Source organism: Peromyscus californicus, unplaced genomic scaffold (genome assembly GCF_007827085.1).
Source record: "Peromyscus californicus insignis strain IS unplaced genomic scaffold, ASM782708v3 Scaffold_4__1_contigs__length_199733344, whole genome shotgun sequence".
NCBI lineage: Eukaryota > Metazoa > Chordata > Mammalia > Rodentia > Cricetidae > Peromyscus > Peromyscus californicus.
Window position 1 is genome coordinate 127,683,363 of NW_026294562.1, and position 15,798 is coordinate 127,699,160.

The window sequence follows — 15,798 nt, forward strand, 5'->3', positions numbered from 1 at the left end:
ATAGTTATTGCTGTGAACATATGCTTTAGATGAGATTAACTTTCAAATCAGTTGTCAACACGGGTAGGCCTCTCCAGCCTAGAAGGCACTAAGAAGAAGGACTGGTGGTCTATGAAGGAGAAAGGAGCAGGCCTCCAGACTTCCTATGGACTTGAGCTACAACATGCTTTACCTGTACGCAGAAGAGCTGAACTTGCCAACAGCAGCCACAACATGAGGGGATTCCTTAAAATAAATCTTTCTATGTGACAGGGACACACACACACACACACCCATTGGTTCTATTTCTCTGGAGAGCCTAGCAATTCCACAAGAGACAATGACAAAAAATATCTATACAACTAATTGTACAAAGCTGTTCATATGGGTTTATTTATAATAGGCAGAAACTGGAAACAGACCAGGTGTCCATCAACAGCAGAACGGATAAACAAACTGTCACATATTCACACAAACAGAATACTGCTTACAAGAGAAAAGCACGAACTGCTGATAAATGTGACACTATGACTTAAATGGTAAAACATTTTTCTAAGTGAAAGAAGCCTTAACACAAAGGAGTATTTACAACATGGTTCCATTTATCTGAAGTTCCAGAACAGAGAAAATCAATCTATGGTTAAAAAAAGAAGAGTCAGAACAATAGTTTCCCCCCCCCTGGGGAAGGGACAGAGGTGAGGGCATCCTTGAGGGGGATAAAGGAACTTTCTGGGGTGATAGTATTGTTATCAATGACGACATGGGTGCAGATGTCTTTCAGAGCTCATCAAATATTGCAATAACATTGAAACAGTCTATTCCTTAAAGCTATCTCAGAGGAAAAGGAGCAAGAACTTTAAACATGTTAAGTTCTAGGAATTGGTTATATATGTGCTGATGTGTTTAAGAGTGAAATTGCTGATGTACATTTGAATGTACCAAAAATAATATAGGTACATGGGAAGTAGATGGGTGGATGTATGGATGGGTATGTTTAGAACAAGTAGAGAGGTGATAGTTGTAGAAACTGGTTGGCAGGTGCTGTGCTGTTACTTCCCACTTTGTACATGTGTTTGAAAGTTTTCTTAAGCACACATCTTTCTTAGACGTGAACTTTTCAGAAGCAGGCAGCTCAGAGTTTGTCTGCAGGCTCCACAATGACAGGGCATTTACGGTCCTTCTGGTTTGTTCTGACTTCTTCAGCATGCAATCTCGTGTTCTGAAAGGTCTGATGGATTGCTCAGGATCTTTTCCACATCAGATCCAACAGAATATCCATAGCATCCTTGCAAATTATCCTAGATCCCATGCTTTGCATTAGTTAAGTTACTTGTGGGCAATACCACATATGTGACAGAAGTCACGTAAAGAAGGGGAGGGGTACTTGAACTTGCATGAAAATGACCTTAGGATGGCTGGTCACACTGGATCCTCAGTCAGAATGCAGAGGGAGATGAATGCTGGTCCTCAGCTGACTTTCTCTTTTATCCCTTTTTATACAGTCTGGGACCCCAGACTGTGGGATGGTATCACCTACCTTCAAGGTGGTTCTTTGATCCTGAGTTAAACCTCTCTAGAAATGTCCTCACGGACTTGTCCAGAGGTACGTCTCTTGAAGGGACAGTTTTCATGCAGATGCTCATCTACTCCCTCTAGGGTTGCATCCTGACAAACCCATCAGAAGCTGACGATATCATAAATGCATTTGCTGCACCTTAGCTTCCAAGCACTACCCTTTGCAAATTCAAAACACCAAGGACCATATGTCGACAGACCCATACATTCTCATTCTACATATTAAGGAAGCATATGGACCTGGGTAGCCAGCCTTCTTCAAACTCTCTGGACTGATTAGTTTCAAGTGTCAACTTGACAAAGCCTGGGATCACTTGGGAAGAGAGACTTTAAAAAAAATCATTTACAATTTTATAAGTTTAGAGTAAAACATATCATTCCCCCCCCCCTTTGCTCCAACTAGTCTCATGCAACACGCCCCACTATGGAGGCCCACAAAGGTTTCCTAGTGAGATCTGAGCTTGCTTCACCCAGGAGGGCTGCATTAGAGGATTGCTTGACCACATGTGTGGTTACAAGGTGACTGGAAGGGTCTACACTTGGCTGAGCTAGGGGGAGGTCTTTTGTTCCACCCCTTGGCATTCCTATGAATAGCTCTTTTGAAGAGACACAGGTGTTGTGGGGGTTTGGGGGTGGGGGTGGATAATGATCCAGGCCCTCCCAAGGCTATCCTGTGTTTCTACTGTTTCTCTCCCCACTATCCTTCTATCTATTATCTCTTATCCCTCTCTTCTCAAGAGTACCCTGTCATAAAATGTGGGAGCTGGTCTCCCAGCTGGGCTCCCACACCTCACAACTTCACTACTAGGAAGAGAGTCTTAATGAAAAATTCTCTAGATCAGATGGCCTGTGGGGGATTGTCTTGACCATTTATTGAGGTGGAAGACCCACACTGAATGTGGGTCCCACCATTTCATGTGCCAGGCCCTAAACTCCATCAGAGAGAAGAGAGCTCGCTGAACATACAGCAAGCAAGCAGGCAGTGTGGGGTCATTCATTTCTCTCTGCTCTTGACTCTGGGCGTCATGTAACTAGCTGCTGGAGTTCATGCCTTGACTTCCCTTGAAGGTGGACGGCGACCTGGGACTGTAAACACAGTACCTCCTTTCTCCTCTTAATTTCTTGTTGCCAGGATATTTTCTCACCACAACGGAAAGAAAACTAGAGCACTGCCTAACAAGCTGTGCTATAGAACATAATTGTTCTTAATATCTCTCCAATATAAACAGATCTCAACAGGTTTTGCTCCTTCTGAACACCACCACATTATCTCCAGAGAGCTTTCAAACTCCACCCACACAGCAGACAGCCTGGGCCTGTAGTCAGAGCCCAGGAGTGGCTGACTTGCCTCAGAGGAAGCCAGGTCCATGGTCTTTTCTGAAATCAGGTAGTCTCTACCCCAGATACAAAAAAGCCACAAATGAAAAACTGTTCGCTCACGTGCCTGTTAGCAAGCCCAGAGTTGTCTCTATTCAGAGTAAAACAAACAAAAACCCACAGCGATTTTCTTTTTTAAAGAAGTAGGTCATCTCTCATCATTTCTAAGGAATTAGGTTCAGATCTTACTATTCAACATTTTCTCTCCCCTCCAGACCCTGTCGGCTTATTTTCCCTCTTAGGGATTTGCTAACAGCAAAAGTAACTGTCAAAAACATCTGTTATATAAAAGGGAGACTTTTACTTTCAATCAAAAGGCAAATTGATGTCCCTGAGATTTGTCACTCACCATATGTAGCTAAAATCCCAGGAAAACAGACAGCATTTCTGAGGCCCCTTGATCGTACCACTTTGTTAGTACTCCAGTGCTAATCTGAATGGTCAAGCATCTGCCCCAGAGCACGTGCATGATTGGAAACCCACAGGCAGTGCTGTGATGGTGTGGTTCTTTTGGTCCAAGCAATCTTAAAACATTTACATTTATTTATTTACTTACTTATTGTGTGTGGAGGGGAGCAGTGGATAGTCATGCTATGGTGCAAGTGTGATAATCAGAGGTCAAGTTGTGGGAGTCAATTCTCTCCTTCCACCATGTGGGTTCTGGGGATTGAACTGAGGTTGTCAGGTTTGGCAGCAAGGGCCTTCACCCACTAAACCACCTTGCCAGCCCCAAGTAATTTTAAAAGTTTTTATGTATTTAAGTTTACTTCTGTGTGTATTTGAGTGGAGGTAGGCACCTGTGATTGTGTACGCTGGAAAATCAAAAGACAACCGAGGGTTTTGGTCATCTCCTTCCACCGAGTGTGTGACAGGGTCTCATGCAGTTCCATTGTGTATGCCAGGCTAGCTGGCCCACAAGTCCTCAGGGATTCTCCTCTCTCCCGTGTACCCGCAGGAGTGCTGGCATGACAAGCAGATGCATAACAACGTCTGACTTTTTACATGTGTTCTGGGAATTCAAACTCAGGTATTGTAGGGCAAGTACTTTACCTACTGGTCCATCTACCCAGCTCAGTCCAAGCCATTTCTGCATAATTGGGAGAGTCTCAAAAGTGGACTGATTCTTTGATTCATTTTCACACATGACATGACTGCTTTTCCAGCTTTTTTCTTGACTGCAGTCAAGAAAGTGTTAATGAATCAGTTCATGTCTGGATTTAGACAACAGCAAGACAAGGTAGCTTCTGCCTGAGACATTTATGTTGTCATAGTGGGCAGAGACAAAACAAAGGAGTTAAGGCTGCAGATACAAAACAAAGTCAAAAGAGTCTGGAAATCTATCGTCTATCTATCCATCCATCCATCTGTCCATCCATTCATCCCTCTACCTGTCCACCCATTCATCCATCCATCTATCCATCCATCCTTCTGTCCATCCATCCTTCTGTCCATCATCCGTCCATCCATCCATCTTCATTCTCATCATTATCAGTGCTATTAATTCATTAACAGGTTGGTTTTCCACAGGTTCATCTTTCTAGTGCTTTTCTAGTTTTATTGGGCCATTTTCTGGTTACCGGGGCAACATCACGTCAAATTCACGAATTCCCTGAGCATGTGAATGGATAATTTGTATCTTACAATGAGGACTACTCAAATACAACATGGGACAGCTCCTTTCCTAAATCCTCCAGCTCCACTTCGTCCCAGCCCATCATTTCCTGATTTCAAAGAAAGTTCTTGTAAAACATGACAATGAAAAAAGCCCAAAGGAATCCATGCCAAGCTCTTTGAACAGTGTCACATCCCGTGGAGTCTTGGTCTCAGACATATTACTTCTTGCTGCAGATATTACAGCAGTTTAGCAAAATCCAGCAGGTCAAATTCATTCCCATGGTAAGATAGTCCTCATTCATCTCAGCCCACCTCTACCTAAGCTGACACGCTTGCCCATGAAGACTGCTGGAGATTATCTTCACACAGAAAGGTAGGAACTCTTTCTGGTTCCATAAAAGAACTGCTAACAGTCTGGGGTAGAAAATAACACTCAAACCTGCCTTTCATGAGCAGAAGGGAAAGAATGCATTCAGAAAGTGAAAGCAGAAAAAGAGGCAAGAAATAATCTAAGGACCAGGTAACTATATTCCTGATATAAGTATATAAGCAGACGGAGGCTGGAGAGCAGGAGGAGGCCTCCACAGGACAGCTGTCCTTACTGGGCATGATTAGTAGGTACAGCCAGAGAGGGTGAAGGAGATGGTATGACTCTCAGAAAAGATTCCCATGGCAGGCATTTTATTAGTCAATATTGCAGTACTACACTGAAATGCCTGAAGTCGAGTGACCTTGTGAAGAAAAGAGGTTTATTTAGTCAAGCCCACATCTCTTGATAGCCTTTTTTTTTTTAATCGAAGTCCTGATAAGGCATCATGTAGCAAGAGACAGGAAGTGCATGGAATGTATCCTCTGGTCTCTCCCCTTCTTGTAAGGTCACCACTATTCGATTTTAGGAGCCATCCTTTGATGACCTTATCCAACTTAATTCCCTCCCACAGCCTCCACCTCTGAATACCATTGTTGGGTTAAGTTGCCAGCTTCTATAAACCTCTCAGTGTGGACTAAACTTGAAAGTATGAACACTTTGGGAGCATACTCCAACCATACCCAGCCCTTGGCATTTGTAGATGGGCATTTTGGATGGAGAGCTCTTTCCCATGGGCACTGCTCAAACCAGAATGGCTGGCATGTGCCTGAAATGAAAGTGGTTTGTTGCTGGTAGAAGACACAGAACACTAAAGTCATTCAAATTGGCACACACATATTTCTTTTCCGATTTGTTTCTTCCTATGGTTCCTTCTGGAAAGAGAACTCCCACCGTAACACAGTCCTTTGTAAGTGGCTCATCTGGACCAGAAAGCATAAATTCTGTTCTGTAACAGCAAGTTTCCTCTAGGACCCATGGGGACAACATTCTGAGGTTACTTATACCCTCCATCTGTGACACCCCCCTACACAGTCCAATCTTTCCTTTCTGTCACAAGCCACGAAACCACGAAAGACATTGGAACCCATGAAGCTGCAAAGATAACTCCAGGTCACAGTGAATTCTTTCCTCTCCAGGTTCACATGGACTTGATGGTCTGAGGCTCGGAACTTCCAACTTGGTTACACATTATTTTAAACCATACCGAAACAAACTATACACTTTTGAGAGTCAAAGACTGAAACTTCTACTGTATTTTACCCCTGCCCTACCCAATAGAGCCTTGGATACAGGATGAATAATCAACAAAGATGGCATTGGATTGTTTCAAAGATGGAAATAAGTGTATATATACAAAAGACCAAACCAAAGTGAAGCCCATTTATAACAATCTCCTAGATCATATGTAGATCTCAAATGATAAAAAGCAAAGTAATAAAAGGTTAAGTCACTGAAAGGCAAACACTATTTCAGGGAGAGCCTCCTGCTGCAGAGACAATGTAGTCACAAAAGCAAGTAAGGGAGGAGGAGAGCTTAATTCCAAACTGACCTTTACAAAGCACCGGAAGGATGCTGAGGCCACGCTGAAGATGACAGCAGCAGCAAATGAGAGTCACCATCTACCGTGAAATGGTGACAAGAAAACAAGCGGCGATGGTGAGGTGAGTCCCGGGAAAGGGCGTCCTGAGGGACAGGCGATAAAAGCACCGTGCTCGGGGCCACAAGGGCTGCCTTCCATTCTGACAGCCGTGTTAGCCTTAGCCAAGTGGTGCAGAGAACAGAAGATGTGCGGAGGGGGACAGAGTGATGCCGTGATTAGAAATTCATAAAACATCCAAGGAGTCAAAAAAAAAAGAGCCTAACCACACAACCTTCATGATCCCCACTCACCAAAGACAGTCTTCCCACCCACAGTATTTTCATTGTCTGTGAGGTGCCAGGGACTTAACAGACTGCTTCCAAGCTGCGCGACAACTGAGTGATGGCAGCAGTGTTACTCTTGTTTCACAGGTGAGAAAAAAAGTTTCAGAGAATTCCTGATTTGTTTCTTGGTTCATTCAATGCGTGTGTATGTGCACGCGTGCATGTGTGCGTGTGTGTGCATGCGTGTAGCCGTGGTTAAAGGTGGTGGTGGTGGTGGTGGTGTGATGGTATTCCTGAAAGACACAAACAAATATCTACTCACCCCAAACAGAGAACCAACAACAGAACAACTTGGTGAGCCAATGAGGATTGTTTTTTGCAGAGGTTACTTGCATGAATCTTGGTCAGACGTATTTATGGGATCAGAAATTACTCAAAGACAGCAGCAGTACCAAATCTTTTCCCAGCATGGGTGACAGTTCATGAGGCCTGGAAACCTGGAGCTCACTGTGCACCCTAGAGCCAGCTCAACAGGTTTGGAGAGTGTTATTCCGGGTATTCAGTTGGTCTGAGCTTCCATACAGTTGTATTGGTCTCTAGTTTGTCCAGGGAGCTCATCTGGTCTAACACTCTTCTAGACAGTTCAGATTATCTGAGAGTGTCTCTCAGCAGGCTCCTCTTGTATATGCTTGGGGAGGGAAGGGCCTAGTGATTCTGGTCAGTTTCAGGAACTTCCTGAAGCCTTTGAATTGTTTGCTCCCTGTGTCTTAATAAGAGTTCCTCCAAGATGAATGGTTTTACTTCTGGGGAAATAGCTACCAACAGTGTGTCATGTGTGCATAGATGTGTGCACCCACGTACATGTGCAGCAGTCAGAGGATGTTGTTGGGTCTCCAGCTCTAGCATTCTCTGCTTTATTCCTCTGAGATACAGTCTTTCACTGGACCTGGACTTTGTTGTTCATGGGTGTCTTGTGAGGGTTTCTATTGCTGTGATGAAAACACCATGACCAAAATGCAAGTTGGGGAGGAAAGGGTTTATTTGGCTTACACTTCAGCCTTGATGTTCATCACTGTAGGAAGTGAGGATAGGAACTCAAACAGAGCAGGATCCCAGAGGCAGGAGCTGATGCAGAGGCCATGGAGGGAGCTACTTATTGGCTTGCTTCCCATGGCTTGCTCAGCCCACCTTCTTATAGAACCTAGGACCAGGAGCCCAAGGATGGCACCACCTACCGTGGGTTGGACCTTCCCCTATTGATCACTAAATGAGAAAATGCCTTACAGCAGGATCCCAAGGAGACATTTCCTCAGCTGAGTCTCCTTCCTCTGATGAGTATAGCTTGTATCAAGTTGACACACAAAACCACTCAGTATAACGGGCTAGGCAGGCTGGGCCAGAAAGTCCCTGGAATCCTCCTGTCTCCAACCCTGCTCCCTGCAGTATGGTAATAAGTAATGTGAGATTTTTGTGGGGTTGCTAGGGATCTGAGCTCAGAGATCATGCTTGCACATCAAGTTCTCTCACCACCGAATGACATCCCCAAGCTTGCTTTGTTTGTTTGAGATCAGGTCTCACTCAGTAGCCTAGGCTGTTCTGGAATTTACTATTTAGTCCAGGCTGGCTCCAAATTCATAGTGCCTCAGGCTCCTGTCTTAAGCTCCATTAGTGAATATTTATTGTGGATTTATTTTGTGCCAGCTCCATTTAATAGTGGTCAACAGAGCAAAGTAGACCTTCTGATTGTGCTTACATGTGCCTACAGAAATCTGGCTAAGGTTTAGACCCTATCTGATTCAAAACCATACTCATAGCCTCATTTTCCCCTCTACCCTAAGAGGAAAAGCTTACAAATGGTTTTCTTTTGAGGTTTGTCACAAACAATGTAATAACATGATTATAGAAATGTTTTGTTTCACCAACGGTTACATTTAAAAGACTATTTAAGCTCCCACAGAAAATGGGAAGCATATGGAGACAGTGGAATAAAGACCGCTCTAACTTCTTATTTAAACTATAAAAGCATGCATGGAAGATGGCTAAGAGTAGGGACACAGAGACACAGGACTGCCCTTTCTATGACAAACAGAAATCTGGGGAAAAGGGTCATTCAAAAGTTAGGAAATTGAGCTTGGGGACAAAGAAAGAAAAGCAAAACCTAAGAACTTGTAGGGAACTTGGAGCCAAGTGTCTAAAGTAAAGGAAAGTTCATTGTCTGTGGCTCTTGTGGGTAGTAGACTGCAGAGATCAGGGGCCTAACACCAAAATGTGGCATCACACATAGGAGTCAAGAAACTTCCCACAAAGACCCTGAGTGTTCCCTGATGAGAACATTTGAGACCCGTTCTCCCAGAAACAACGAAGGGTACAACACTCAGCTGCTTCATCTACCACAGTACAACAGAGCTGTAATGAAAAGGATTTCCCCAACTTCTCCAGACTGAGGCCCCTACCCATGACTGTCACACCCATCCCATCCTGTAACAAAGAGTCATCATTTTGTGCTTCCCCAATGTGTACAGCTATGGCGTCTATCAACATTTTAAAGTCCTTCATAAAACCTGGAGCCACAGAGAGCTACTCCATCCTCCAAACCAAGACAATAAAATTGTCCATGGCTGGGGGAAGAACACACTAACTTTTCCTTATAAGAGACTAGAAAGTATGCTTTCAGAATGTCTGGATGCATAGTCTAAAGCTGGGCCACTCACTTGAAAACTCCCAAACGGAGAGGAGAAGACACAATTACTTCAAAACCAAGAAAACTAGAGCTCTCAAAATGCAAAACCGAAATCCTGTCACAGGGCCACTTCCTCAACCCAGCATGAAACGACCTACCCCCAGTGGGTATCAAAAACCCAATGGGAAAAATAAGACAAGACAAATGAGTCAAATAGAGAACCGCAGCTACGTTTGTGAAAATTGCCAAGGAATTACCGAGAAGGAAGTCACAGAAGCTAAAGAATGGGTCAAGACTGTGTGTGCAAGTAAAGAGTCATCCATCATTGGGTGTCTTTCTGGACCGCTCTCTGCCTTCTCTTTTCTGAGACAGGGTCTCTCACTGAACCCAGAGCTGACTGACTGGTTAGACTTGCTGGCTAGTGATCTGTGGGTATCCCCCTGTCTCCAGTCTACCTGCTCTAATAACATATTCCAGATTAAACTTAGGTGCTTGTGCTTTCAAGGCAGGCATTTTACCCACTAAGCTCTCTTCTCAGTCCCCCGGGATCACAATTAATTTTTTAATATATTATATACTACTATTTTTTATTTAGATGCGTGTACCACAGAGCACATGTGGATGGCTGAAGATCACTAGTAGGATCAACTCTCTCCTTCTATCATGTGTGTCCCAGGGATCAGACTCAGGTCATCAGTGCTGGAAGCAAGCCCCTTCACTCACTAGCCATTTCCCTGGCCTTAGGATAGAATTCTTTAAAAAGTATTTTAACCAGGCAGTGCTTATGCATGCCTTTGTTTCCAGCTTTTGGGAAGCAGAGGCAGGTAGATCTTAGTGAGTTCAAGATCAGTCTGGTCTACAGAGTGAGTTCCAGGACAGCCAGGGTAGTTACAAAGAGAAATCCTGTCTTGAGAAACTAAACAAAGAAAGGAAAAGAAAGAAAGAAAGAAAGAAAGAAAGAAAGAAAGAAAGAAAGAAAGAAAGAAAGAAAGAAAGAAAGAAAAAGAAAGGAAGGAAGGAAGGATTTTTAAAGTATTTTATTTTCTTTCTAAAGACAATTTAAGGGAGAATTAAGAAGTATTTTAGAAATGAAAAGCTTAACTCATAGAAATTAAAATCTCAACACATAGATAGAAAGTAAATGAGATACATTTAAAGAAAAAACAGGAGAAAACATTAGAGAAATACTCCCAATACAATGATGAGAAATGATGAAAATAAAATTCCAAAGTGCTACTAAAAGTGACGAGGCTGGATTGAGAAGATCAAATGTCTGATGCCATTCTAGAAGTAGATATTTGTTAAAATAAGAAGTGAAAACAGTTGAAACTATTTCTGACACTAAAAACATGTGAGTCTGTGAACGGCATTCTGAATCATTAGCAGGAGAGTGTGGACTCATTCCAGGAGCGTTAGAGTGAAAGCCTAAAACACTGGGGGTAGAAATCTTTTTTTTTTTTTTTTTGACAGTTGAGTCTTTTAATAGAAAAAAACTACACGTGCAACAGTAGCAACACACATTTCTTCCAATCCGGACAGCTCTGGGTTCAGTTCTTCGCTTTGGGAGGTGGCCTGTACACACCTACAACCACAGCGTGGTCCCGCTCGTAGGGCTCGAGCGTCAGCTGCTCCTGGGGCTTCATGTTCTCTTGCTGCATCTTCTTCACCTCGGATGCAAACACAGCTTCTGCTGAGGCCGTGGAATCGATGCAGTTGGCCTTAATGGAAATCACAAAGTGTCCTCCATTCCGCAGGAAGGTGTGGGCATTCAGGGCCACAATCCGGGTTTGGTCTGGTTGCGCCACATCAGCAAAGATCACATCCACCATTGCGATAAGCATGCGGTATTTGTGTGGATGCCGAGCATCTTCAATCACAGGAATAATGTTGGTCCTCTTCTTGGCCAAGTTGATGAGGTCACGGCCAGAACGGTGGGAGAATTCAACTGCATAGACCAGACCATCCGGGCCAACAATATCAGAGACATGAGAGACGGTGGTGCCTGAGGCTGCCCCAAGGTAGAGCACCTTTGCCCCTGGTTTGATGTGGATCTGGTCTACGCCTCCCAGGATTGCTGCTGCCAGCTTGGAACGGAAGGGGTTCCAGGCTCGGTACTCAATTTTGTCATCTCCCTCTGAAATAGAGACTCTCTTCTCCCCATATACGGATTCTCCAGGGACCAGATTCTTTGTGACAAGGGCATCCTCCTTTCCTCGACAGATAAAGACACCTTCATGCCGATGCGGTTCCACCATGACATTCTTCCCTGACTGGTTGCCTCTTTTGCCTCCCCGGCCACCACCTCGACCCCGGCCGCCCCCAGACTGGAAGCCTCCACCTCGTCCACCTCCTCCTCCTCCACCTCCTCGTCCCCTGAAGCCTCCACCTCCACCTCGACCTCGACCTCCACCTCCACCAAAGCCTCCTCGTCCCCCGCCAAAGCCTCCTCGTCCGCCTCGTCCTCCTTCTCTACCGCCTCTGTCACCAAAGCCTCCTCTGCCACCAAAGCCGCCCCCACGGGGGCTGAAACCTGGCTTCATCACTGCATCCTGGTCGCGCGGCCCCGGCGATCGGCGGTGTCCCCTGCTCCACGACTCTCAGGCTTTCGCACGTCGGGGGTAGAAATCTTATAGCTGAAGACTTCATGGCAGAAAGCTCACCTAGCATGCTCATGACGTGGGTTTATTCTCCAGCACCACACACAGAGAGACACACACAACAATAATAGTTGTCCTTGTTACTTTTCTATTGTGGTGAAAAAACACCATGACCAAGGCAACTTATAGAAGACAAAAAGTTTTGGGGGTTTGCTTACATTTCCAGAGGGTTAGAGTCCATGATCATCCTGACAGGGAGCATGGCAGCAGGCGTGCACTGGAGCAGTGGCTGAGAGCTTACATCTCATCCACAAGCAGGATGCAGAGAAAGAAGTAGAGAGAGCTAACCAGGAACTGGGAATGGCTGGGCTTTTGAAACCTAAAAAAGAAAAAAGAAAAAAAAAAGAAAAGAAAAAGAAAAAAGAAAAATAGTGACACACTTCTTCCAAGAAGACCACATCGCCTAATTCAGTCGTTCTCAACTTTCCAAAGACATCTGTGGTGGTTTGAAAGAAAATGACCCCCAAAGGGAGTGGCACTATTAAGAGGTGTGACCTTGTTGAAGTGTGTCACTGTAGGGGTGGGACTTGAGGTCTCCTATGCTCAAGCTATGCCCAGTGTCACAGTTCTCTTCCTGCTGTCTGCAAATCAAGATGTTGAACTCTCAGCTCCTTCTCCAGCACCATGTCTGCCTGTGTGCTGCCATGCTTCCTGTCATGATGGTAATGGACTAAACCTCTGAAACTGTAAGCCACCCAAATTAAAAGCTTTCCTTTGTAAAAGTTGCTGTGGTCATAGTGTCTCTTCACTGCCATTGAAACCCTAACTAAGACAGCATCTAAAAGCAAAATAATAATAATAAATTGACTGCATAGAAATGGTAGTCAGACTGACATGTTTTATATTAACAACAACAGATACCAGAATTGCTTCGCCACAAGGGTAATGGACTTTAACTGCTGACCTAGAATTTTGTATCTAGATAATATCCCAGTGTGTTATTCAGTATGGAATATTGGAGCCTCTAGGCAAACATGGCTACTAAGCACTTGGTATGTGCCTAGGCCAAATCAAGGAATGCTGAAGTATAAATGTACCCCAGATTTCTGGACCTATGGAAACAAACATAAACTTGCATTAGATATAACAGTAAGTGTACCTGTTTATTTTTCCTTTTAAGATCATCCTTACTGATCTCCATTCAGTCACAAAAACTCCACCACCCTCCTCCACCTTGAGGCTGGTTGTTTGTGAAAACCATCTTAGCTTACTCTGTGACTGCCCTAGACATCCAGCACCTTCCTGATTTCAAAGACTCCATATGTTTTCAGAAGCATTTTAGCCATGCTTGTCTCACAAATTTGTTCAGAATAGGAATGTTCTCTGTCATGATGGGTCTGTGTGCTCAGTCCATGTGTGGACCAGGGCTCTTTTCTCTTCCTTAGTTAATAGTGTGCGCATCAGCACAGACTGACCTTGTTTCAAACCTGCCTTCATAGGTGGGGTGTGGAGGGTGATTGGGAACTGTCTCTCTGACCTTGGGGAAGGTTGCTCAACTTTTCTGAGCTTTGATTTCTTTGCCTCTAAAGAAGGTATTCCCTGACTCTTCTATATTGTTATGAAATAATGCATACATTGGCCTTTTTGTTCATGCTTTTCAATACATAGTCCAGTCTTAATTTATAAAGGCAACTATGAGACAAGATGTAGACACCAATCTTGATGGGAGAAAAGTTAAATGTTACCCACAGTTCTCTGCAGAGTTGAGCATCACAATGCAGAGCCAGTGGGAGTCAAGGAGGACAGGGAGCTAGAAGGATCTCTAACAGGCAACAAGGCAGACCAGATGGGGACAGGGGCCGCATATAAGTAATTAATATGGCCAACCCCAGCTTCTTCCTCACCCTCCTGACCCGAGGGGAAAACCTGGAGAGCTTTTTCTCCTACCAACAGACTCCTCCCTTCTTCCAGCTGACTGGTCCAGGGTAGTCAGGTATGTTCAAGACTTTTCCTGAGTGTATTTATCAGAAGCAGTGGGCCTATCACCTCCCATTTCTTTATTTAAGCTGAGCAATCCAAGGTAAGGGGAGAGCAGACCTGCCTACATCACCAAAACACACAGGGAAAAAACAAAACCCAGGCCATACCTAGGGTCTTGGATTTCAAAAAGAGAAAGCAGGTTCCAGTAAGCACCAAGGCTGGTTTGAATAAACTCCAGAAGGTTTTGGAAGTCTAGACTGTTCCCAGTTTCCTGGTATCTGGTCCTAGGTTCAAATGGGCCAAGGGAAATGCTGTCTTTACACATGAACGTAAGATGAAGGAGGAGGTGGGGATTATGGCCGCGGGCTGCTTGGTCTGTATATGAAAGACATACTCACAGGCACATGGTTTATTATCTCTAGGAAGTAGTAAATTCTGGAAAGGGAAGTTGCTCCCTGGCCAGTAAGGCCACTGCAAGATATCATATCATACACTTAAAAACCTGACCAATACTCTTCTGAGCTCCTGCCAGCCTTCAGAAGAGAAAAAGCTACCCATCAAAGTATTGCTTCCCTGCTTCTGCTAGAGCTGCGTGTCTGCTGGAGCACTTGTCCTCAGACATGCCATGTCCCCAAACCACCTGCTATGATTTGGATCCTGAGGTTGGGTAGGCAGGGAGGTGGGGGAGGATAAAGGCTTAGGGACTGGGCTATTGAGAAGAGATGGAAATCATTGAGATGCGGGGACTGGTAGAAGGTACCAGCAGATTTGAGGACTCACCTCCTCTTCTTTTTGCTTCCTGGCTCATGATATAGATGATTTTTACATTACCATGGGCTCAAAGCAACAAGGACTTCTAAAACTATAAGCTGAAGTGAACCTTTGTTGTTGTTTTAATGTTCAGTATGTGTTTGTTATAGTAATTGGAAGTTTATCAACACACTACCTGTTATGGTTAACTTTGTCAACCCAACACAATCTAATAACCTAAGATGAAAGATTGTCTATACTGGGTTGGTGTAGTGGCAGTAGGGAGAGTAGGTCTTAAGCAATACCCTGCCAGCTATGGGTAGCACCATTCCCTAGTTAAGAGGTCTCAAACTCTATATGCTGGATAAATGAAGCTTAGCACAAGCAAACAAATGAGCATGCAAACATATATTTGCTCTCCTCTCGATTGTGTATGTTGGAGGCCCTGCCTCGATTTCCCCAAATGGTAGACTAAACTTAGAATTGTAATCTAAAATAAACCTCTCTATCCCCTAATTTGCTTTTTGACAGTGTATTTTACCACAGCAACAGAAATGGAACTATAATACTACCCTACCTGCTTTCCAACAAACCAGCAGGCTAAGTGACCAGACATGCCATGACAATGCTCTTAAGGTTAGAACTCTTCCTGGCTCAGCCTATCACCTGCCGCCAAGGTGCTCCAAAAGAAATTATCATGTATTACTTTGCAGATTCAAGGAAATGTTATTAGGAATTCCTTAAAAAATAAAAAGTAAATTAGATTTTTTTCCCATTGTGAGTTACAGAAACTACTCACAGCAACTCAAGTAGAAAAGGAGAACTTACTATAAGGCTGAAGAAGTGTCCCAGGAGGGCTGGGGACATGGCTCAGTGGTTGAAGTAACTACTACACAAGCTGGAAAATCAGAATTTGGATCCCCAGAGTGCACATAAATGTCAGGTGGACATAGCAGCCTGCTTATAATTTCAGCTTTAGAAGGCAAAGTGCGGGGACACCCAGGGCAAGCTGG

At 44.2% G+C, this 15,798-nt stretch overlaps 1 protein-coding gene across 1 annotated transcript; it reads right to left on the reverse strand.

Moving 5' to 3' along the window:
- Positions 1-10,922: 10,922 nt before the first annotated feature.
- LOC128125360 (rRNA 2'-O-methyltransferase fibrillarin-like) lies at positions 10,923-12,013 on the reverse strand. Its single transcript, XM_052762706.1, has one exon. The coding sequence runs from the start codon at positions 11,996-11,998 to the stop codon at positions 11,006-11,008; it is 993 nt and encodes a 330-aa protein (XP_052618666.1). The 5' UTR covers positions 11,999-12,013; the 3' UTR covers positions 10,923-11,005.
- Positions 12,014-15,798: the final 3,785 nt, after the last annotated feature.

Bases quoted from the DNA above. Each gene is read 5' to 3' on its own strand.
- LOC128125360 (XM_052762706.1), bottom strand. From the start codon at position 11,998: ATGAAGCCAGGTTTCAGCCCCCGTGGGGGCGGCTTTGGTGGCAGAGGA.